The sequence below is a fragment of the Xenopus laevis genome, chromosome 3S (assembly GCF_017654675.1).
Source record: "Xenopus laevis strain J_2021 chromosome 3S, Xenopus_laevis_v10.1, whole genome shotgun sequence".
Classification (NCBI taxonomy): domain Eukaryota; kingdom Metazoa; phylum Chordata; class Amphibia; order Anura; family Pipidae; genus Xenopus; species Xenopus laevis.
Window position 1 is genome coordinate 48,627,577 of NC_054376.1, and position 25,540 is coordinate 48,653,116.

General features: G+C 37.3%; 1 protein-coding gene and 1 long non-coding RNA gene across 5 annotated transcripts in view; one reads left to right on the forward strand and one right to left on the reverse strand.

The window, feature by feature from the left end:
* LOC121402157 overlaps positions 1 to 2,814 on the forward strand; it is a 122,932-nt gene extending 120,118 nt beyond the window's left edge. For 2 of the 3 annotated variants that reach the window (XR_005966626.1, XR_005966627.1), the window contains one exon: positions 2,610 to 2,805. This is a non-coding gene — a long non-coding RNA (uncharacterized LOC121402157). Of the gene's footprint in view, positions 1 to 2,609 lie in introns of all 3 variants that reach the window. The other variant, XR_005966628.1, reaches the window with a different exon arrangement.
* Positions 1 to 25,540, reverse strand: part of adamtsl3.S (ADAMTS like 3 S homeolog) — a 255,057-nt gene that overhangs the window by 120,039 nt on the left and 109,478 nt on the right. For both annotated transcript variants that reach the window (XM_018255378.2, XM_041588273.1), the window contains exons 4-5: positions 2,748 to 2,875; positions 547 to 592 (exon numbers count right to left, since the gene is read on the reverse strand). In XM_018255378.2, the coding sequence (XP_018110867.1) occupies positions 547 to 592; positions 2,748 to 2,875 (174 nt within the window). The remainder of the gene's footprint in view (positions 1 to 546; positions 593 to 2,747; positions 2,876 to 25,540) is intronic.

Consider the following 25,540-nt stretch of genomic DNA (forward strand, 5'->3'; position numbering starts at 1 on the left):
GCATTTTCTTTATCCAGCTATTTCCTCAGCAGTTTCTCTTTGGTCTATCTCAGCTGACCTGATCAGGGAAAATAACATTTTTCTTCCAGATTTTGTCCACAGGAGGCCAGTATTGTGTTATAGGAAGGATAAAAACAGATGGAGCACGTTCATAACAAAAATGATCCTACATTTATTGGAATGAAATGAACCTATTCGGTTTCTGTCAGGAAATCCCTTCATTTTAACAAACGCCACTGTCTCTTTTAGACAATTTTTTTTTTAATTTGGCTACTTTCAGGTAAAAAATATTTCTCTTTAAATCCTCTGTGAAGTGCAACTTCCTTCTGATACACATAAAACTTTCTGAATCACAGCCTGGCAGGAAGGCTCCGCTTAGGAGACAGAGCTGGAAGTGTTAGTTCAAAGCCTCGTGCTGTCAATTAAGGCAATGGAGTAAAGGAGGGAGGCAGAGAATAACAGAGGCTAGCGGAATCGCTCCAAGTTTAGATTCTTGAACTCAAAGACAGTAAAAGAAAGGAAATTAATAATTCACTTCAGACTTACATTATTGCTGCATGTTTTGTATCGTATATTCCGACCCTCGCAGCTCCTGCAAAAGAGCGTATGAGATGTTGTGGACCATTGAATCAAGGATCACACTTCACATTAAGCAGCCTTAATTTATATATATTGGAAAAACTCAAATGCACAGTGGTATAACGGCTTTAACTTTTATAATAAGTGGAAAACGTTCACATACTGTACGTATTCAATCCCCAAACTTTGTATTTTGAAGAGTGACTTTAACAATAGCAGCTTTAAGTCTTTCAGGGTAAGTATGTTCTAGCTGCGCATCTGTTCAGGGGTGATGATTTTGGCCCAGTTTTCAAGGCAGATTGTTCAGATGAGTCGGAAGACATGTGTGCATTTTAGTTTTCGAACCACATCTTCTCATTGGCTTAAAAGTGTCATAGATTTACAATGTGAATTAAGCATCATATCGTGGGGCTGCTTTTTTCACCATGGATGGATATCTTGTAAATACTGTAAAATAAAATACTATCTCTCAGGTTTAGCTATTTCACCCCATCATCCTTATTGGTGGTTTGGGGTCAGCCAATCAGGTCTGACCCTGCCCTATATTAGGCCAGCCTTCCTCACCACCAGTGCCTGAACATTGGCCTAACTTGAGCACTGTTGCACTGTCCCTGGCTCTCATTCCCTCCTCTTCCCCTTGTCTGCTCCTTGCCTTGTCTAGTTTCTATCCTGTTCCTTTCCCCCTGCCCTGTCTAGCCTGCTCAGTTCCAGCCCTGTTCCAGTCCTAGTCCTGTCTCTACGCCCACACTGTCCTGCCCTATTCTAGTCCTGTGTCTTTGCCTGCACCATCCTGTTCTGTTCTAGTCCTGTCTCATATGCCGGAATCGTCCTGTTCTAGTCCTGTCTCTATGTCCTGCACTGTTCTAGTCCTATCTCTACGCTCACACCGTCCTGTCCTGCTCTGCCTAGCCCTCTCCCTATGCCCGCACCATCCTGTCCTGATTCTTCACCCTTGTCACCCTGTTCCTGTCCGCACAGCAGCAGTACCTAGCTTAAAGACTACTATCCCTGACAGGCACATCTCAAGTGGGAAAGTTGAACTACTGTATGCCTCGGAAACAGGACAGAAGATATATCTTAACCTCTAAGGGTTTTAACCAGCCAACTCAAAGGCAAAGGCCACCATCAGTAGTCATATGGTAAAGAGAAAACAAATGTTAGATTGATCCTAATTTTAAGGTCTATATTTCCTGTAATTTACAACATTTTCTATTTGAAGGACCAGGATTAAACTGGCAAATGACACCCTAAGATATAAAAGGGAAAACGTACCAAAACTAGTTTGAAATAACTTTAGGGCAATAGGTAGCAGTTTGTGAGGCTTTCTTTCTTGATGTGTACAGTTGTGCCAGAACTTATTTCAAAGCAAAAACAATAGTCATTTGCTAGATTGATCAATCAGTTAGATCATTTAGAATTTCAAAGAAACTAAAAGAAAACACATTATTGGCTGTTCTATAACAAAACACATTCAGCCACTTATCAAAATATTTCCATAATCCAACATTCGGTAAAGAAAAACATATAAAAAGCTTCTGTCTCTTCTTTAATAAAATGCAGACTTTTTTTGTGAGGGTTTGTGGTATTTGGTATTTTCTTCTTCCCGATTCTCTACAGCATTTCAGATGTAACCATATTTTCCCTGATATGTAACTTCTCCTTATGCAATATCCTCCCTGCATTAAAAATAATGCAAAGGGCAAATATTCCTTCAGAGGGGAAGCTTTAACCATGTATGTGCTGGGCAGCATAGAATTTACGACACTGACACAAAAGTACTGGCAAGCTAGTTCTTGTATGTATGTATATATGTATGTATAACTTTATTTATACATTTCTGTAAGGATAAAAAGAACTGTGCAATCTTATAATGTATAAAAGTAGACACATAATTACTACATAATAACATAATAAATCCCTATAAATAAATATGTATAAATACACAAAGTGCCATGTGGTAAGGGAGAATGTAGGAAGGAGGTCCCTGCTGCAAAAAGCTTAATTTCTGTTGTTTTTTTTTGGATCTACAGAAATACGGCAAGACCAAAAAGATAATGGCACAGACAGAGGTACATTTTTAGTATGATGTAAACGATCTACAATAGTTATTTTTACTGAAAAAAAAATTAACATTTTACAACAGCAGTATCGGCGCAAATAATAATTACCTGCCATTCAGACACCGACGCAAAGAATAGGATGCTCCGCCTCCACAGGTACGAGAACAGTCGCTCCAGGCTCCCCAGGCATCCCAGCCATTATCTTTATCATCATCAGAACGGGTGATTCTTGATGTCTGCAAAAAATAAAAATATTATATTACCTTGCAGAAGTACTGAAGCTCTGTCACATATTAACCATTTTTTATAATGCTCAGGACTGACTTTTTTTCTGTGTAAAACATACTAAGTGCTCAATTTACCAATGGTCGTTAGATTTTAACAAGCGATAGTGCTTGCTGCTTGGTAAAAAGTTAGTGATCATTTCAGATTTCTTTTATTTTGTTCCAGAGCAAAAACAAATAATTGTGTGATTTGGAGTTTGGGGCATGGGATTTAAACGGGCAATTAATGATTTGTATGGGAGTGAGTGCTCAGTGCTGCTGGTGACTTGGTTTGAACATTAACACTTTACTGGAAATTAATGTGCTTGATTTCTTCAAATTGAACGAATTGGTAGGTTAATTAGCTTTGATAAACGTGGCAGTTTATTAACACTTTCCTGATTGTCAGGAAAGAAGAGGAAAGTATTTTTGTTGTTCTGCATAAAAAAGTACATGGAGGAGTCATCTGATGTTTCACACAAAGACAAATATTCTAAATGCAATTATTAAACCGTCTAAGTTCAGCTATGGCCTCATTCCCACCGGTAGCAATATTATTATATACTAGTGTACTAGGGCCCTTTGTCTAAAGACTGTTCAACCAGCAGTCATAGCAAAATCACGATGCATCTGCTTTTCAGTGGCTATTACCCAAAGTGACTTTTCCTTCATACAAGTAAATCTTCACTCCTCCCCCTACCTTGGCATACCTTTAGCTAAGCTAGCAGCGTACTTGGCTCACGTTCCTTAATTTCAATTATAAGCAAATTGCTTCAAAATATTCCTAGCCTTGAAAGAACACGGACACAGCTAGAAACTGTACGTATTTTGATAAAAATCAAGTGGCCTAATTATTTCTAATTGTGCCCTTCCTTCCAATACCCAAAGCACATGAATACAAAGCAAAGTCAGTCATCTCGTGAGAGAAAGGAGAAACTGCTCCATGGCTGTCACCATGTGACAAGAAACAGCCCTCTAATACTGAATTATTAATGATTTCATGTCCCTCGCTATTTTATGAAAGACATACTGTGAAGAAAACAGAAGTACCTGATCATAAGCAGACATATATTTAATAGCTGGAAATAAGCTAATAATAGATTTTATTTTTTTACATTTATTAGGCAAAATAATGATAAATTATAGTTATTAAATCTAACCACTACTTCCGTTCTCTGTTCTGTAATAGGCGACATACTATCCTTCAACTAGAATTCCCTGCCATTAGTACAAGACTGTAGGGCAGGATTTTCACAGAGCTCAGTAGTTGCTGCTTATTTTCTATGGATGCATAAGAGTCTCCAACTGGCTCAATGAAAACAAGCAGAACATATTTTTAGCCATATATATATAAAAAGCAGTTGGTAACCTCTGTGCCATTTTATGCATATTGGGTTTACCATAGGGTTGCCACCCATCCACTTTGAACAGCCCAGTTTTCAGATAGGCTGCCCAGGTCAAAACTGTCTACCCGGTTTTCCAAATAAGGAAAATCGCCAATCATTACATCGTCATCCCACTCGAAACTCCATCCTGTCCTAGGTTGCCACCTGGCTGTTATTTTACCGGCTTTGTTGGTAAAACATCTGCCAAGGCTGGTGTTCTTACAAATTTCTGGCAATGTAGTTGTTAGTAAATTTGTAATACTTTGAAGTTGAGCTCCTAGTCTGCGCCTTTCATACCACAATCTTACGTTTAATTCCCCGAACTACTCCATAAACCCCCTCCACCAGTCCAAACACCATTTCCGCACTTTGTCATTCTTCCACCCCCTTTTTACATCACAACCTGCCACATTACATCACAACACTTGCTCAGTTATTGTTGCCCTCACTGGCTGGTAAACAACATTTTCTCACCTTGGAATTCCATGATTCAACCTTTGGTCTGATGCTTTGATATGATCATGGAACTCCTCTGTGATTTATAATATCCTTATATTGCACAGTAGGGGGTACTTTATACAAGGGGTGCACAAAAGGTAGGTCTGGATCTACCAGTAGACCTTTAATTGGTGATCAGTAGATCTCAAGAGACTGTCAACAAAGCTTGACTAAATTACCCTTCTATTTTATTCTTTTCATTCAGCTATTTATTCTAAGGTTACATAAGAAATAGTTGTTTTTTAAATACAGTAATACAAATTCTCTTATAAATCAATATAATATTTAAGTAATATTTTCCATGGAACAGAATGCTAACAGTGATATTATGAAAGTAGACCTCGCATTAGTAAAGTATTGGCACTCCTGCTTTATACTCAATGTTACAAATATGGGATGTATTATCCAGAATGCTTGGGACCTGGGGTTTTTCTAGATAAGGACTCTTCCCATAATATGGCTAAAAAACTCCAAACAATGTGCTAAAAAATACAAATTTCTGTAAAACCTCTAAAAATTGGAGTTTTTCAGATAATTACTAGCAAAAAAAAATCTGAAAACCTCAATCACTGCAGCTCCCACTGACTTCCATAGGATCTCAACTAAAAATTAGAATTTTAGTACATTTTTGAAAAATGCAACATTACACGAGCGCTATATCTCAATAGTCTCATGCTACACATATTTACACCTCTACAGAGTGAAAAGTATATATGTTTTTAAGGGGGGGAGGGCATAACCAGGTCCAGCTGATATAGGGAACACTATTTTTGTCAGAAAGTCAAACGTTCAATCCACAAACACATTTTTTTACAGAGACACAAGCAAAAAAACATAAAACTGGGGTTTGAAGAGAAATGCACTTCCCTTGCCAATTGGTTCACTAATCCAACTGGTATCTGAAGCATCACAATGTGTTTTTATTTACTTTGTAAGTGCACTGGCATAGATTTAGAAAAGGATAATCTATATATTTTTCCTATCATGCCACAGTAATTTCTCTCTTTTGCACTCATGATTAGACAAGTCCAGTTGCCTATAACACACAGGTAGACCAAAAAGCATCTGTTTTATTTATGAGGAAGGAATAGGAGGGGTCCTTCCAGGGCTGCATACAAGCAAATACATACCTCCCAACATTTGAAAAATGGAAAGAGGAACAAAAAAAGATCTGCTGCCTTCAGTGAAATGTTTTTGACCACTCACATTTTATGGTCTTACACCCCTAATTACCATGTCCATTTTACAAAATTTTGCTGGTTTGAACACATTTCTGGGAGTTTTAGGGCCATGTTTTATGTGTTATGACAGTTTTGCTAATGAAAGTGAAAGCAGGTGCTGAGAGTTCTGGCCTCATATTTTAAAAAGGTTTCAGAAACTTTGTATTTTTTTCTGGAGGAGATCAAAGAGGAACTCAGAACTTTTTAATAAAAATCCTGGACTGCAGGCTGAGCTGTCAAAATTGTGACTGTCCCACAGAAAACAGACAGTTGGGAGGCATTAGCAAATAAGATGTGGATGACTGGAGGAAATGGTTTAAAGGACTGCAAGGATCAAACCACCCTAGGGGCCTAAAGTATTTATTCCTTCAGACAGAAAAATATTCTGTTTAACTTTTTAAAAACAATTCAATCCATCTACAGCACTAAAGAATAACTTTCCTTTATTTGAAATGATTGCCATCCAATGACTTTCCACTATATCCCACACTTTTCAAGAAGGATACCTATGAATTGATTTCATTTAGGGATGGTTCGACATATGTTAAGTCATCTTAATTCAATTAAGCCCTAGAAATCCATCTCAGAAAATGTGCCAAGTTAGGATATCCTGAGAAGCCTTTGATAAATGTACTTCCTAGATCTGGCTTAAGTTTGAAGGAATGCAGATATAACAGATAACTGTAATGAAAACACCATCATACAGCAAATACATAGTGGGAGCGGGCTACTATAAACTACTCAAACAGCTTCAGAGCAATTTGCCTCTAAAGGCTCCAAGCCTTTGGAGATATATGACACTATTCTTCTACTAACTATTTTTTAATGCAGTAAAATGATTGTGGAATGACTATTCAACGTGCTTCATCCAGAGTTTGGTTCTAATCTCATAAAATGATTATGCCATTCAAACAAGTTAGTTGAGCCCTTTGGCAGCAGAACTTTTTATTGGATAGCTCAGCTCTAGATGGATATTTGTCTGTTTTTCTTTCCATGTTGCACTCATCTATAACCGGCCTTTCATGATGTTTTCCCATGCCAACACTTCTGTAGAAAGAGTCCTATGAACTATATAATATTTACCAGCTTTCAACATTACAGCTAGTGATGTGCGAATTTGGGGCGTTTAGCTTCGCCGGCGTAAAATTCGCAAAAAACCATAGACTTCAATAGAGTTTTCACGTGATGAACCTTTTTTCTCACTGAACGGAACTGAATCTGACCCGAATTTAACCAAGGATGCGAATCCGTCCCATATATAAAGACCAGTTTCAATTCAGTGAGAAAAAGTGATCTCATGGTTTATCACATGAAAGGTCATGGACGAGATTCAATTAGAGAAGAAAAACTTAAATTAATTCCAGTTTTTCCCATAGACTTCAGTTTCCATGTGATAACCAGTAAGATTTTTTTCTCACTGAATTGTATCTGACTCTATGGGGAAATTTGGACTTGAATTAGTATATAAGCTTTTCTCATCAAACTGAATCTGGCCCATAATTTGGAACAATCTCAGTTAATGGCTTCTCCTTCTATAGGAGGGAAATGCTGTGTAAATGTTGGGCAACTAAGCTTACCCTACATCACTGTTCCAAAGCATGACAGATAGGCAACCAATTATTAAAGGGGACCTGTCACCTTAAGAAACAATTCCAAATCCTATTTTATCATATTAGGCAAGTAAAATAAACTTTACGTACACTATATCAATTATTTACATTTTGTTTCCTTACATCTTGGAATTCATAATTATAGCAAGCAGACAGGTGACATTTTGTGGGCACTGTTATTAAGGCAAGCCTTGCATCATCTCAAGATCTGTGCAGCAGAATAGTGGACCTGATGCCCATGCCCATGCATTGGCTACACAATTAGATGGTGAGGGCGGAGGAAAAATGTGGATAGTGCAGTGACATCTAATAAGTGCTGAGCGGAAAGTGAAAGTAATTGCCTGCCCCACCTCTATGCCTAAGACCAGAAAACTAGAAAGCCTCTAAAACCACAAATCAAAGAAAGATCTTACAGTTGTAAAAGCACATCTGCATTTTTTTTGCCGCAACATTTTTGAATTAGAGAGGTTTAAAAAATCTGTGGATTGAATACATAGACTTGGCCTTTCAAGAATATTCCACTTCTTTGCTTTAATAAACTCCTGGGTTGCTTTGGCTGTATGTTTTGGGTCATTGTCCATCTGTATTATGAAACGCCTCCCAATCAATTTGACTGCATTTAGCTGGATTTGAGCAGACAGTGTCTCTGAACACCTCAGAATTCATTCAGGTGCTTCTGTCCTGTGTCACATCATCAATAAACACTAGTGTCCCAGTGTCACTGGCAGCCATGCACGCCCAAGCCATCACACTGCCTCCGCCATTGTTTTATAGAGATGTGGTATGCTTTGGATCATGAGCTGTTTCACACATTCTCCATACTTTTTTCTTGCCATCATTCTGGTAGAGGTTGATCTTGGTTTCATCTATCCAAAGAATGTTTTTTCTGTGCTGGCTTTTTTAGATTTTTTTTTTTTTTTTTTTAGCAAAGTCCAATCTAGTCTTTCTATTCTTGATGCTTATGAGTGACTTGCACCTTGCAGTGCACCCTCTGTATTTACTTTCATGCAGTCTTCTCTTTATGTAGACTTGGATATCAATACACCTACCTCCTGGAGAGTGTTGTTCACTTGTTTGGCTGTTGTGAAGGGGTTTTTCTTCACCATGGAAATGATTCTGAGATCATCCACCACTGTTGTCTTCCGTGGACGTCCAGGTCTTTTTGTGTTGCTGAGTTCACAAGTGCTTTCTTTCTTTCTCAGGATGTACCAAACGGTAGATTTTGCCACTCCTAATATTGTAGCAATTTCTCGGATGGGTTTTTTCTGTTTTGCAGCTTAAGGATGGCTTGTTTCACCTGCATGGAGAGCTCCTTTGACCGTATGTTGTCTGTTCACAGCAAAATCTTCCATATACAAGCACCCCCCTCAAATCAACTCCAGGGCTTTTATCTGCTTCATTGATAATGACATAACAAAGGAATTGCCCACACCTGCCCATGAAATAGCCTTTGAGTCGATTGTCCAATTGATTTTGAGCCCCTGAAATGAATTGATTGTGTCAAAAAAAGGATTTGATTCCTCACATTTTTATCTTTTTGTTCAACCCACTGAATTAAAGCTGAAAGTCTGCAGTTCAACTGGATCTGAGTTGTTTCATTTAAAATTCATTATAGAGAGAGAGAGAGAGAGAGAGAGAGAGAGAGAGAGAGAGAGAGAGAGAGAGAGAGAGAGAGAGAGAGAGAGAGAGAGACTGGAGTCTCAGATAAAGTGTAAAAGTTATTTGCAGGAGAGTTTTCATTCCAGTGGACTAAAGGCCACTTTGCTAACAGATGAAATATGTGGAAACATAATGGCTGCAAACCAAAAGCTGGAAAATCTTTTTTAAATTCATAACCAATTTGAAAACAATATTGTTCTGTGAGAGCCAGACAACTACTGATTGTTAAAATGCCATTAACCACTTAGCTTTAAATCCCATATTGACAGTTCCAACATCTAAATATAGGGTATATTTCTCTTCTGTGATACCTGTGCCCTATTTTATTTCTGTTAATATAAAAACACAGACACTGCTCCTCTCATCCATGGGACTTCATTTCACTCTCCTGCAATGTTGCAGAATTATTTTTCTACACTATTTAAAACATAAAAAAAACACAATTATAATTATGTGTATTATAAATTTAGCATTTCTTTTCAAACTGCTGTAGAACAGGATTATAAATACTAGCATTCAACTGATTCTTATATTTCATATAATTCATGAGAACATACACTTTATTAAAGTAGTGCTGCCTTCTACTTATTCTTCCATTGGACAAAAGGCCAGATTCAATTTGATGAGGAAAGCATACCTCCTAATTCAATTTCATAATTACCTATAGAGCCAGGTACAATTCAAGGAGGAAGAACTTATCTTACCGTTTATCAAATAAAAACTCTATTGAAGTCTATGGGAAACAAAAGAAGTGAATTTGCAGAAAGTTTTTTTCTCCTCAAATTGAATCTCGCCCATAAGTTTTCATGTGATAAACCATAAAATAAAGTTTATCACATGAAAACTTATGGGTGAGATTCAATATGAGGAGAAAAAAACTTTTCACCTAAATTCAGTTCTAGTTTTGCCATAGACTTCAATAGAGTTTTCATGTAATTAACATATGTTTTTCTCATTGGATTGCATCTGGCTTTATAGGAAAATCTGAAATTGAATTAGGAGATATACTTTTCTCATCAAATTAAATTTGCCCTGAATAGTCAGCATATTGAGCCAGATTTAGTTCAGAGAGAACTAATTCAATTCCAACTTTCCCCATAGATTTTTATTTAGTTTTCCTGACATAAACCATGAGATAAGATTTTCTCGTTGAACTGAATCTCGACCGATATCAAGAAAAATTAAAGCTGCCATATCATTTGTCTCACTCTTGATTTATGACTATGTTTCCTTGCTATCAAACAGCAAGTTGTACTTTAGGATTTGATTCAGCTCAAAACTATTCTGAACTTGCATGCTGCTTTTGTTGGTGGGCATTTCATCTGGTGGACATTGTACCTTCATCAATTAATTTAAGCCCTAATTCTGTTTCTCAGAAATAATTTTTTTTATTAAAAGTATGTTGTTTACCGGCAAGCCCCGCACAGCAGCAAACTATTATACATACCAGCATTAACCAGGTTTTGCAGCTGTGAGATTTAGGAAACCAAACCCATATGTTCAAAATCATATTCTCCTCATAGATGTAATTTCTTCTCAGGCAGTGTTGCCATGAAACTATTCTGATGTATTAATTTCAAAATAAGATTTTGCTGGATAGTTTTATGCTATACTCCAACCACACAATCTCATAAACCAGAGGTGGCATTTTTTCTTTTTAATAGCTGTATGTGCCAGCTGAATCTGTACGTGCCACCAAATACTGTCCACTTTGGAGAGTTTCAAGCAACTAATCTTTAACAAAAGGGCTGCTTTATTTTTATAGGATGTGTCTGGTAGCTACACACTTTTTGTTTCCTTAAATAAAAAAAAAGCAATATAAAAAATATACAAATTAGATTTGTCTGCTGAAAAGTACTATTATGATTGAGAAGTCACTATAAATGGACATATTAGTTAAGTGCAAACTAGAGAAACCACTGGATTAAGTGGAATATTTGGAATTAAAATTGGAAAGGTCTGATCCAAATGGCTTCTATTTTGGGCAAACATGACGAAAAGAAACCATCAAGTTACTTCTTCACAGAGTAATGGAAGGAAAAACACCCATTGCTGTATTTATAGCTACCTCAGTATAAAGAAAAAAGTAAGTTAAAGGGGAACACCATAAAAACATTTTTTTTAAAGTAAACATAATTGCAAGCAACTTTGCAATATACATTATTTAAAAAATATGCAGACTTTTCGTGATTTTTAATGGTTCCTGACAGTTCCCTAAGCCTAGCCCCCTGCTCTACTGCTGATCTCTCTGACTACTTTGCTGAGCTGGCTGACTACCATTACTTTGTATCAACAGCCAGTTGTCCTTAGCCTGCATCCTCCAAACCCCACAATTCCCTGCACAAATGATTTCAATAAGGAACATAACAGTGCAATGCATTGTGGGTTATGTAGTTCCTGCATGCTGTCTGTAAGCTGTGGAGAAGTTGTTACAATTTATAACATCAGTGTTTAGTCCCTCCTTCCCTGCCAGGATTTCAAATGATGCAGAAAGAGAAGAACTGTTAAACAGCTGGATTTCAGCATAGAAAATGGCATTTATTCATACTTTTTGAAGAAACAGGTAACTGTGATGGGTATATTAGGGGTTTCTGTGTTATGTGGGCCACTTTATCAAATTTCGGTTTGGAAGCCGGAGTTCCCCTTTAAGTACAAAACCACTGTGAAAACATGGTAAGAGAAATTTTGGATGCAAGTGCTTTTAATGAATGGTGTCAAGTCACACAACCATTGTGCTACTTTTAGTGAGGCCGCAACTGCAGTTGTCATTAGCAACTGGCCCCTAATGTGTTTTGGAAAAATTAAAGGGCTCCTTTAAAAAAAAGACTTAAAAGTGTTAATGCAAACTGATCTCTGAACAACAAGGGAGAAAGATGGAAATTTTCATTAATAAGCAATAAAAATAACAGTGAATTTGAATACCAGGCGCAATATGTTATAGCCAACTTCATTCGTTTTAAAGGATTTAGAGTACAGACTATCCAAGTACATAGAGCCTCAAGACACCGCAGCATTGGACAGAGGAAAAAGTTGCTCCCTCTACACAATGATTCAATTATAGTGTAAGTGATGAGGAATCCAAATTCTCAATAGAAAGCTTACATAGTTAGTACTTATGAAAACTGTGCTAAAGGAGAAATAAATATATATATATAAATGCTGTTTACACATAACGTAAAATAAAATGTTGTCTCCTAATTTAACTTTCAGCCATGTAAAAACATAAGCACTCTATAAAATGTCACTCCATCACAACATGTATACGGCATCAGATAAAACAAATTAACTTTTTCCTTATTATTTTGTTATTAATCAGCTGTGACAAGTTGACTGTTTGTACATGCAATTTTTGGGGAAATTAGCAAATGGTAGCTAGGCAAACATAGGTAAAGGAGCAGTAAGACAGGGACACCACAGCTCAGAGAAAACACAAGTATATCTTCCCAAATTTTCCAACAAAACAGTATTAGCAATCCTCATCAGACATTTGGCTTTTTACAGTCAGGCAGTATCCTTAAGCCCTGGGGTGACCATTTCAGCATAAAAAACATAATTCATAAAAATAAACCCTGCCCATTGGGCGCTACCTTCAGACATTTAAAGAAGTCCCTTACTAGACTGGGCCCCTTGTGGACTACCAGCAAAAGCAAAACCAGTTTGGCTCACCCCTTTACTCACAGGACTCCTTTTCCCAAAAGTGTTCAGCCTCCTGGCTTCCCTCACTTTCCCAACCAGAGTCACAATCATGGTCACAGTCAGCAGCACGGGCTCCCTCTGCTTCTTGCAGCTGAAGCAAGCACTCCCGGCTCCTCAGTTAGTATACTATAAGTTTTGGTATATGTGGATAAATATATGTGAGTACATAAATAGGTAAGTAGATGTGAATATCTGTGCATCAGGGTTCATTTGAAAGGGTTGAACTCGATGGCCATTTTTTCTTTTTCTCAACATAAATTAAATATGTAACAGGAAGAGTGTGTAATTTATAAAGCACTCATTATATAGCTCATTAACAATTGGATAGGGACAAGTGCTGAAACTTAAAGCCACTGTCATTAAGCACATATGCCTGTCTAAAGTATAGAAATGTAAATTAGAAGTCAGCACTCACCCTTAGGGTATATTGGAGGCGGGTGCAAGTCTGAGGTGGCCACTTCCACCCGTTCTGTAAAAAATTCGATGAACAGACAGCACCACACGTGAGATATATTCTTAAAAGGCCTTTATTCCAAAAGGGCTTATTTCAAGACAGACAGCACCCGGCAGTGCATTCCACAACCTCACTGTCCTGACTGTGAAGAACCCCCTACGTTGCTTCAAATGAAATTTCTTTCCTTCTAGTCTAGGGGTGGGGGTGATCCTCTTTATGGGTAAAAAGGTCCCCTGCTATTTGTCTATAAAGTCCTCTAATGTACTTGTAAAGTGTAATCATGTCCCCTCGCAAGCACCTTTTTTCCAAAGAAAGCAACCCCCACCTTGACAGTCTCCCCTCATAATTTAGGCTCTAAGATCAAGGAAAGGTCTTCCAATGTCATTTTTTCAGAAATTTTGTCTGTGCCACGTGCAAATTTAGGAAGACAGCAGGAGTTTAGGGAGCTAAATGCATGGCTCAAGTCTTGGTGTAGGAAGGAAGGGTTTGGGTTCCTAGAGCACTGGGCTGATATTTCCTTGGGGTACAACCTATACAGTTGTGATGGTTTGCACCTCAATGGAATTGAAGAATGGCTAAGAGGAGTGTTTAAAGTAGGCAAGGGGGGGTGGGTGAGATAAAGAATTATGGGGAAGCTAGGGTAGACGGGGCAGTGTGATTAGTAACGGGTCATGGGGGAGAAGTGAGGGGGGCATACAGTTTACCAGCTAAAGAGGTCCCTCTGTTACAAGGAAAACAGAATAATACTAACTTAACATATACAGTAATTCTCCACTAAGTAATGTAAATTTCAAAAGTAAAAGTAGTAACCTCCGCTGTATTCTGGCAAATGCATGAAGTTTGTAAGGTAAAATGGGAGACCTAGAATTAATTGCATGCTCTAAAAATTATGATATAATTGGTATCACTGAAACCTGGTGGGATGAAACATGTGACTGGACTGTGAATTTAAATGGTTACACCCTTTTTAGGAGGGACAGAGGGATTTAAAAGAGTGGAGGAGTGTGTTTGTATGTAAAGCCTGAATTAAAGCCATGCACTAAAGAAATAATTATAGTTGGCACTGGTGAGGGTGTAGAATCCCTCTGGGTAGAGATTTTGACTGTGCAAAAGGTTACAAAGAGAATGGTCTCCTTTGAGATTCTGTTGCAGAAGCAATTCTATAAGGGAGTAACTAAAACACTAAATTTCAGACGTGCAAACTTTGACAGTATAAGGGCATCTCTGCAACATATTAAGTGGGAAATGCTTTTCACAGGGTTAAACACAGAACAAAAATGGGAAGTATTTAAAATGCTGCTTAATAAATATACTTGTCAGTATATTCCACTTGTAAGCAAGGAACGTCGTTGCAAAGCAAAACCTTTTTGGTTCAATAGAAGTGTTGGTGTTGAGGTGGGTAAGAAAAGATGTGCTTTTAAGGCTTTCAAGTTAGCTGGTACAGCCGAAACATTTATAAGGTACAAGGAGGCCAATAAATCATGCAAAGAAGCTATAAGGCAAGCTAAAATTGACATGGAAAAGGATATTGCAGCAAGCAGTAAAAATAATCAAAATCCAAAGGGTGGGACCTTTAATATCAGAGCTGGGTGATGAAAACAAAATAAAAGCGCAGATTCTGAACTCATATTTTTCGTCTGTCTACACAAACGAGGAACCAGTTTATGAAGGTTTCCTTCTTAATAGTCCCAATTCTAGTAATACAACTAATGATACATGGTTCACACATGAGGAAATTCAAAACAGACATGTTAAGATAAACAAAGGTCCGGGGCCAGATGGTATTCATCCCAGGGTACTTAGCAAGCTTAGCTCTGTTATTGCCAAAACTCTTTACTTAATTTTACAGGATTCATTGAGGTCTGGCATAGTGCCAAGAGACTGGCAAATTGCTAATGTGGTGCCTCTATTAATAAAAGGATCCCATTCTTTGCCTCAAAATTATAGGCCAGTTAGTCTGACGTCAGTGGTAGGAAAGCTTTTCAAAGGGTTCATAAAGGATAAGATACTAAGATACTGGACTTTATAGCAAATCATAATACTATGAGTTTGTGCCAGCATGGTTTTATGCGTAATAGATCTTGCCAGACTAACTTAATTTCTTTTTTGAGAAGGTAAGCAGGGACCTCGATTCTGGGATGGCAGTGGATGTGACTTTGCTAAAGCATTTGATGCAGTGCCACACAAAAGGTTACTGGTTAAATTAAGGAATGTTGACATTAGTACCGATATGCACTAAGACAGTTGGGTCATGCCCAGCACCACCCAATAATTTGTCTACCCGCTCAACCACATGCCGAACCGTGGCACCAGGTAGACAGCAAACTGTTCGGTTGTAGCAATCCGGATGACAGATTATGACATGTCAAATATGAACTGGTAAATTTGTAAAGTCGTTACAGGATAAGTAACAAAAATATAAATTGAAAAATAGATAGAAATAAAAAATTTTGCCCCACATGAATCACTGTCCTTTGCCTAGGCAAGATCCTTTGTACACAACTAAAGAATCTGTAGAGCAATGCTTAGTGTAGGTGAACTAACTAGTAAATCCAGTAAATATACAATATATATATCTATATATATCTATATATATCTCTCTATATATATATATATATATATATATATATATATATATATATATATATATATATATATATATATACACATACTACACAATATGTGTGTGTATTCTGCAACTGTTTCTGCTGCAGCTGAATCTATGAGCTTTTCCTGCAGGATAAGATAAAGGTTGTAACCATTGGTATTCTTATTGCATAGAGGCAGGTTCAACTCCATTTCAAGAATGGCTTGCACAATGGCAAAGAACAAAATAATTATTATAATAGGTGCTCAGTAGCAACCAAAATGAGCTTAAAAATGGCAGTTAAAAGGTACCTATAGAGTATTTGTGCCTGACTTTGTTGATACTCCTGAACCTGGTGATAACATTCTAAAATTCAATTAACTTACACAGCAAAACCATATAGGTCAATCTGTTGAGGGACACAGAATTGTTGTTCCACAGCAGCTAGAGGTCTGTAGACTGTATATCATTGGCACTGACCCTATATTAAAACTGCAACAGTATCAGTCTATTTTCCCAATTATACAGAAAAGTGTTTTACAAGAAAACGAGGCTAGTTTACACATCTGGGTTTAATACATTTAAATCCTTATAAGCATTCCATTATTTCTTATTTCAGATCATCTAATAAAAATGTCCTCCGAAGCTTGTTTATAATAAATGTATTATATTTAGTCAGAGGCAACTGACATTTTGCAGGGCTAGGTCAAATATAACATTACTTCCTAACTATGCCAACAGAGACATATATGTTTTTAATCATTTCTTGCTACCCGTTCTACTAATAAATCACAACAGAAATTGAATTTTTTGTTAGATTGCTATTTCTCCCCCCATTTATAAATCGGTCAACTCTAGTTAGCCTATCAGTGTTGTCCTATGAGAGGCACAAGGCCGCTTTTCATCTTTCTTTAAGAGTGCTCTACTGTTGGGCTGCAAAATCAGGGAGCATCGTGATTGGATGAGATCAAAGCCAGCCACTGACAGCCTGACAAGAAACAGCTTGACAGGGAACATGTGGAATATTTATTTTCTCAAGCCAATAGGGATGCTTCATTTTAATAAATACATTAATCATTCTGATTCCTGCTTATAAAAAAGTTGTGGGACAAAAATGTACATGTATTGTTACCAAAGACAGTGTTATTTACAATTACTGACTTTCCAAATATATTTTTTTAGGATTAAACTACAATGAAGCATTTCTGATACCTAACATGTAATTTCTCACTGATAGAGTTTAGGCACCCAGTGTGGGAAGGAAGGCATAATTCATAAAAATATGTGTAAGGCTAATGCCACATGAAGCATTTCTTCAGTTTGTTATTGTACATATGGGTCATATTTTGGCCATAAAATGCACCTTATTTACAGGGGCCCTTGTCCCTGACCCTGATAAAAATGCTTTCCAACCTCAAGGCTCTTCTTGTTTATAGAGGGCTCCTGCTTCCGACTCCCTCCCCAACATCATCCACATTCCACTATGAAGTAGATGCAGCTAAACATGACACAGGTTCATAATGGATTTCCCAGCCCGACAGCATGTATTACACTAGAAGAATATTCACAGCTGGGAAGGATCAAAGCTTTAAAGAGAATGAATATACTCCTTCCCTTTGTCTATGTGTACCTGTTCTGTTAGAGATCGCCATTGGAGCATGTACAATTGAAGCCGACCCAGCCATGGCTTCAACTCTGCATGTTCTCTTTTACCAGTTGAATGGAAAATCACTTTAAGAGGAGGAGCAAGCTGGCCCCTGAAAACCCCAAATGGTGAAAAAAATTGTCCCGTGGCAAAAGAAATTTGCTGTGACGCATAGTGCGACAAAAAACATTTGCCACCCATAGATTTCAATGCATTTTGGAGAATTTTTGCAGTTTCGCAAATTTTTGCCGAAGCAAAACAGGTCAGATTCGCCCATCACTATGTATAACCACTGTTTCTGAGAAATGCTGCACTTCTGTGTTGCATGGAGTTGACCAACTTGTGGCACCTGTAACATTTCCTAATTATTTTGCATATCTTGACTTTGCCTCAGAAACAGAATTTTTGATTTGTTTTCTATTGAATTAAGGTCCAGTGATTGGGCTGGTCACTCCATAATGCCAATCTTTTGGTCTGGAACCAAGATGTTGCTGATTTACTGGTGTTTGGGTTCATTGTCTTGTGGAAACTCCCATTTCAAGAGCATTTCCTCTTTGGCAGAAGGCAACATCACCTATTCAAGTATTTTGATCTATTGAAACTGATCCATAGTATGAGAAACATCCCCATATCATGATGCTTGTGCCACCATGCTTCACTGTATCCACGGTGTATTGTGGCTTGAATTCAGTGTTTGGGGGTGCTATTATTTTTAACAAGCCAAAATTAATGATTCAATTACACAGAATAAACAGCATGCATGTCATGATTCTTGGGACTGTTGTTTTTATATTACTCTACTACACCTACTAGTAATTTATTTGCCTTTCAGAAACAGAATTTTGACCAAAAACAGTGATTGATCAGGTAAGTGACGTCAGTCCAGACATAAAAAAAGAATACACATAATAGCAAAAAGTACAAAGCAGTTGGGGATATTTATTATCCTGTGTCAATATCCAGAGGCCGTGCTCTTCTGCAATATATACAAGGTCAGTTTTCTCTTTAAGAGGATTTGAGGGGAAACAAAGACATACAGTATCTGTTTAATGTCTTGTTACATAATTTTCAGAGGTAAGGACAAGCAGCTGATGCAGAGTGGGGCTGCCATGTTTTCAATTATAAAATGGTGTTGACAAACTGCAAAAAGTACAACAAAAATATGAGCTGTAGAAATGAAGTCACCCAGGCATACACACTTTCACTGAATTCTTGGTGACATAATGGAATAATTAATTTCCTTCACTTTCAAATACAAGACTGGTACTGCACTGGGGCAATGGTGCATATTTATAACAAACTACTTTTAATCAAAATAATTCAGAATTGTTGGGTGGATTACTCTGCATTGCAAGGTCAAGCTAATTTTGGCTTGTGGCTTCTAATGATGTTTTAATTGGCCAGCTTTCAAAGTACATTTCAGGGCCCTGATAATTTCAGAAAAGCACAGGTTAGTTGGCATGTGCCTTGCTCCGATGGGAATATTTCTTAGATGTCCATTCGCGGGAATATGTAAATCATTCTCAAAATTAAATTTGGGAAACATATTACACATCCACTGGAAAAATGCAATAAACTGGGATACTAAAAGGCAAACGATACATTTACTGTGAACAGCAATTACTTAAAGGAGAACTAAAGCCCCCCCCCCAATCTTGCAGGCATTGCCCCCCTCCCCTCTCGGCAATGTGCTTTAGTATTAAAAAAAAAAAAACCTTTAAAAATTCAGACCCTTAAATGCAGCGAAGTGCAGCTTTAACCTTAAAGCATATCGCTGGGAGGGAGAGGGGGGCAATGCATACAAGATTAAGGGGGTTTTTGGTAGGGGGGTTTAGTTCTCCTTTAAAGGGGTATATTAATTTATAACAAAGGACTCCTTTAATATTAAAACATATTGGCTGTGTCGAGAAAACTGAACTAATAAATATAATAAAAACAAATAATATTTTTAGTTATTTTTGGAATACAATGTTAATGTTAGTCTATGCTTTTATGATCATATCAGATATAAATATGATATTCCCCAGCTACCTCTGCAGTAAGAAGCCCATCAGGTAACATGCAGAGGATAGAAGAGTTAGCGTACACCCAAATGGCCACGCTTGCAAACCATATTATGCACAGTTTCTTATCCACTCCTGAGATGTAAAATGTATCTCTACATAGATACATGAGCTATTGGTAATATTGGTTTGCTTTCATATTACCAAATTCCATTTCTTTTTTTGTGCCCCAAAAGTTTGTGCTACACTGATGTTCATAGAAATGGATAAATGGCATTTTTTTTTATACTGTGTGGCCTTGAGTTCTTACAAATGACAAAAAAGGTTGGTTCCTTTCCAAAGGACTCTCAGTTCTGTTCTTAGGTTCTGCTTATTCCAAATACTGGAAGGCCAAGGCTAGCCAAGATCTGCTAGTCCCATTTATTTATTCATCTAAGGAAATGATAATTATGCCTTACTGCCGCTCCAGTAGATTTTTTTTTTGTAATATCTATAATGCATCCTTGTTCTAAACTTATGAAAGAGGTTCCTATAAATTCTAAGGAAAACACTGTAATTAAATGATGCCACATAGAGTCTGGGAGTAGCTATGAAAGCGAATTTGAGCTTTAACTAATACCCATAACATGATACAAGCAGATGTTCCCAATATAGGCTAGAAGCTTTCTGAGCCATCTATATATCAGTAACCTGCCGTAGTGAAGAAATGACAGCTTATAGCTGTTTGTAGGCTTGTAGTGAGATAGCCATTGAGCCAGCAACATCAATGTCAGATCTCAGCAGTGCTGAGTGTTTAATGCCTGACTCTCTGCACAGTATCTGACTGCACAATGCAGTCCGTGCCAAAGCTCTTAATGCAAATCTTCCCTCATTTAAATTTGCTCGCAGGCAGAAATAAGTACCAAATTAAACTTCTATATACACGGAAGTGCCATTTTAAGGGACAGCCATATAAGACAAAGTAATGGTATAAAAGGCTACAAAAATAAAGCAAGTCAGAATTCAACCTTAATGGGAATATTTCATTAAAAGTAACCATCAGTATGTTGTAGACATTCTGTTCTACTCCTCTTTATGCTTGCATTCAAATAGCAAGCACACAAAGGCAATTTAAAGTGGAGTAAGACCCCTGCATAGTGATGGGCGAATTTATTCACCAGGCGCAAATTCGCAGCGAATTTGCGCAATTCGCCGCCAGCGAATAAATTCGCTTAATATATTCAACGGCGTCAAATTTTTTTTTTCGGAAAAACGGACGCCGGCGTCAAAAACGGCCGTTTCGTGAATTTTTCGCCGTTTCGCGAATTTCGCAAATTTTTCGGCGAAGCAAAACGGCGCAAATTCGCCCATCACTACCCCTGCACTTTTATTGTGTCAAATGTAAGGTTTCTTGGGCAGGCCCCCTGTTTGATGCCCCTGAAACGTTACAGGGGGAGAAGGGTTAATCAGAAGCAGAGGCCCCCTGGACAGCTAATTGCACTCTCTCAGTATATTTCCATGACCGGGGTCCTGGAGGCTTCAGCAAAGGAATGAGAAGTATAAAGAACTGTTGGAGAAGTTTTTATTGTGTAACATTCAACCTTGAGTCAGCAACCTGTGCCTCCTCACTCTGTAACCTGCCTCCCTGCAAGAAGCTGCTAATAAAGTGTGCCTTGGTTCTTCTCAACTTTGTGAAGATGTCTAATTTTTCAGTAAAGGCCTTCCTGATACACCTGGCCAGTAATGGGTGGCTCCTTAACACATTGTTTATATCCACTTAAGTATAAAAACCATTGTATTTGTATGGGGGTAATTTAATGAAAATTGGAAAGTTTGCACCAGGCCTAGCACGCCTTATCAACCAATTGGATATTGGCTTTTAAACAGGTGACCATGTTCGAACTTGATGGCTACCCCATGGACAAATATCTTGTTTTTCTAAACTATATATGAGCTTCTGAATCTAACAGACCTTTTAACCAGTGCAGGATAAATGTGTTATATAACTATTGGCCCTTTAAGCCACTTTCTTGCATTTTCCACTGACCCTAGAAACCAGGTAACAATTTATACTGTATAATTTTGACATTACTTAATATATTCTTTTGTATGACCAAATGAAAGTTATCATTTGAATTCACTGTTAAAAAAAATTAATAACAAAATTATTGTAAAAGCAGTACCGGTATATTTTTATGCTTTAAATAGCCCCTCAGATTGTAGAAGATATTTGGACGTATATATGTATAAATACTGTATGCTACTTGCATGTACTCACTTAACACTAGAACAATGTATGTATTTAAGGGATGAATTGCTCTTCATTAGTGTTCAAAGGTAGCTGATCATGTTATAAAGAATTTTGACTAAAGCTTACACAAACTATTAAACACTCAGGCTTGGTAAAATTATTAGCTCTGCTCTAGTAAAAGGCAAATTACAGCAGTTTATAGCAATGAACATTGTACTTCGTCCTAACCATCTCCATCTGGTTTGCAAAGTTCTAATCACAGTCAGCACAGCAATGGATGCTGGAAGAGAAAACTTTACCTAGGAAATATGATAATTCAAATTGGGTTTGACAACAAAGAAAAAAACATTTGGTCCTTTTTCCAATATATCATATCATATATATATAAACTCGATGTAGGATGTTGAATACTGTGATTCAGCTATGGCTGTTTCCAGCAAAGATTTTCTAGTTCCACATACCATTTCCCATAAATCAGATTTTAATGGAATTTTACAGAACAAAAAATGCTTGACAGAAATTCTTAAATATAATATTTACACCAGAAGCCATCTGTTGGGAATCCGTACTCCCAATTATCTCTGTAAGATCTTGCCAGGCTCAGGATACCCTATTCGAAAGTCAGACAATCAAAAGTTGCCATTTCTAGCAGTTCATCTGGCACAAACAGACAGGGGTACTTAGTTCACTAGGGATTAACAACCTCTATCCTGTACAATTGCTCAGAAGGCTAGCTGATTCAATATACAGCTGCAAAGCTTGCCCAGATACAAACATGCTTAGCGGTCTTATGCAACTAAAGTGTAATGTACACCTTACCTCCCTCCCACCCGGGCCCAACTTTTGGGTTCCTTTTATAGATCAATGATGTCACAAAAGGGGCGGGGTGAGAGGCGCATCAGAAGAACCTGGAATTTGGAAGCCGGCATATGACAGTGGCGGGCAGGGAGAGCAGGAGAAGAGCTCAACCCAGAACCACCCGCGAAGAAGAGTGTGAGGTCAGCTCAAATCCGCCCGTCCCCCGGGTATCAGACCGGCACGCACATCACTAATGTACAGTTATGTTATCTGAAAACCTACTATCTATTAAGCTCTGAATTATGGGAAGGCCATCTCCCCAAGATTCCATTATAATCCAATAACTCAAATGTTTAAAAAATATTTCCTTTTTCTCTGTAATAATAAAACATTATCTTGTACTTTATCCCAACTAAGATGACACTTGATAAAGGGCGTTTGAGGCCCGAAAACATGTAGTGTTTTGTAGCTGCTAATAAAATACATTGTAGCAGATATTCTGCCTTGGATTGCTCTCCTCATTCTACTGGTTACGTTTATACTGAAGACTTGCAGTGAAGTCTTAGAGGAAAGAAGCACCATTGCATTTAAAATTTGGCAGTGCGCTGAAGTAATCTAGTACAGTAAGATGTTAGTAATCCTTATTGGAGGCAAAACAGTCCTATTGGGTTTTATTAATGTTTAAATGATTTTCTAGTAGACATAAGGTATGGAGATCCAAATTATGGTAGGACTCCTTCTCTAGAAAACCCCAGATGCTGAGCAGTCTAGATGACAGGTCCCATACCTGTATAACTAGTGTGATCATACATACACACAGTTTACCCAGTAAATAAGTAAAATATAAGTAAAATATACAATGCGCATGCACAACCCATTGTTCTTAAAGACACCTGTGAATGAGAAATAAACACCAGTACTGGGTGCCAGGGTGCATGGAATTCCAAGTGGGCATAACAGGCAAGCAGGACAGAGGGTAACCAGGGAGAGAGAACTCTAAGATTAGCAGATTTCTCAGACACACACACTATTTGGTTATTCGGTTATGTAGAATACCAGGGTACACAGGGACCCATGATTATGATGATGTAAGAATATTTTTCAGACAATTACTAGCCAAAAAAGTCACAAAAAAAAGGTCCAGTATGATCAGCACAGCTCCCATTGTCTCCCTGTTCTTGGCTAGAGCAATGGTTATTGTACTTTTTCAGTTCAACCACACCCCCATTTGGAGGTTAAACAGTTTGACATGGCCTCATTAAGATCAAAGCAAGGTTACTAATATAGGAAAACATCAGTGTATATCTTTTTAAGCCATAGTTCATTCATTTTAGGGTGTCACTGTGTTTTCCATGGTTTATCTGGTTAACCCTAAGATTTTCATTATAAAATAATGCAAATAGCCCTATTGTTCTTTTTTGCGTTTATTAATGTGATTAGTTAGAAGGCTGAAAATGCACGAAAATACTGAAAGACTCAAATATTTGGTATTATCAACAAAAAAATAATAGATAATGAATAGCAAAAAGTGTTACGGAAGTTTTGTCCTGTTTTTAAAAAAAAAGTTTTTTGCACAGATATGTCAATAATGCAGGTAGGGGCCCAGTAAAGAAAACATAACGTTGTTTTGAATTATTTCTTTTTTCTCTCTTTGTAGTAAACTGGCGATATTTTTTCTGCAATATAATAATATACATGATTTCCAAGATATACAAGATTTCCCTTTTTTCTGGAAAGTTGGAGTTTGCATGTCAAAAAAATAATTCTGTATCATTTAGGGGGTTATTTACTAAAGTCTGAATTTTTATGGTCAGAGTTTTAAAGGAGAAAACATAATTTTTTCATGGGAAAAAAACCCAATGCTAAATGTCCGAATAAAAAAGTACTCCATCGCGAACCTGCCAAGGTCATGTAGAAGTCAATGGCAGATGTCCCTTTTACCATTGGAAGATATCATAATCTGTGTTGGTTTTCGTACGATAAACCGAAAAATGTGTGGTTTTCGAGCGATAATCACAAAAAATCTGAGTTTTTGGGCATTAAATCTGAAAACAACGTACTGAATGTTTCAAATTTTTTTCATGATTTTATCAAGAGTATATAGACTCTTTTTCCCCACCAAATTTTTCAAATTAATTTTTTTGATAAATAATGTAAAATTATGGATGGGAGTTTGGTCGAAGTTTTTTTCATAAAATAATGAGAAAAATTTGGATTTTAGTAAATAAAAATATTTTAATGTAGAAATGAGTAAATACAATCAAATTGGCATGCATACAATTTGCAGTGGAATGTGGATCATCCCATTAAAAACATCAGTTAGTATAGTTGGTATTGCACGCAGTATGATGTCAACTTGTATAACAACTGGCATTTATGGCCATATGTTAACTAATAAATTAAAAGCAGTGCCCAGTAAAGATCAGATAAGGCCACTTAGTATAAAAGGATCAATATGATGGTAATAGTACTGTACAGCAACTGTTATATAGCACCCACCGCTACTTTTATTATAGCAAATTCAATGAGAGCAGAACCTGGTACCTATTTAAGATGTTCAGCATAAAAGGCCAGTAGTATGCATTGGTATATAGGAATAGTAACTGCTAAAGTGACCAAAGTGAGTAAAGTGTACTAATTGCATCTCAAAGACAACTGGTGGAATACCTTGTCTATGGTGGAAGAGGAAACAATTTTGCATAAGTATAAATAAAAATGTACACACAAACTGCTATATTATCATGATTATAAGGATGATGAGGATGGATGACACAATCAAGGCAGCAAACTTTTCGTAGAGAGGACTACAACAATGGGGAATTGTCTAAACAACAAAGAAATTCAGGAAAGCAT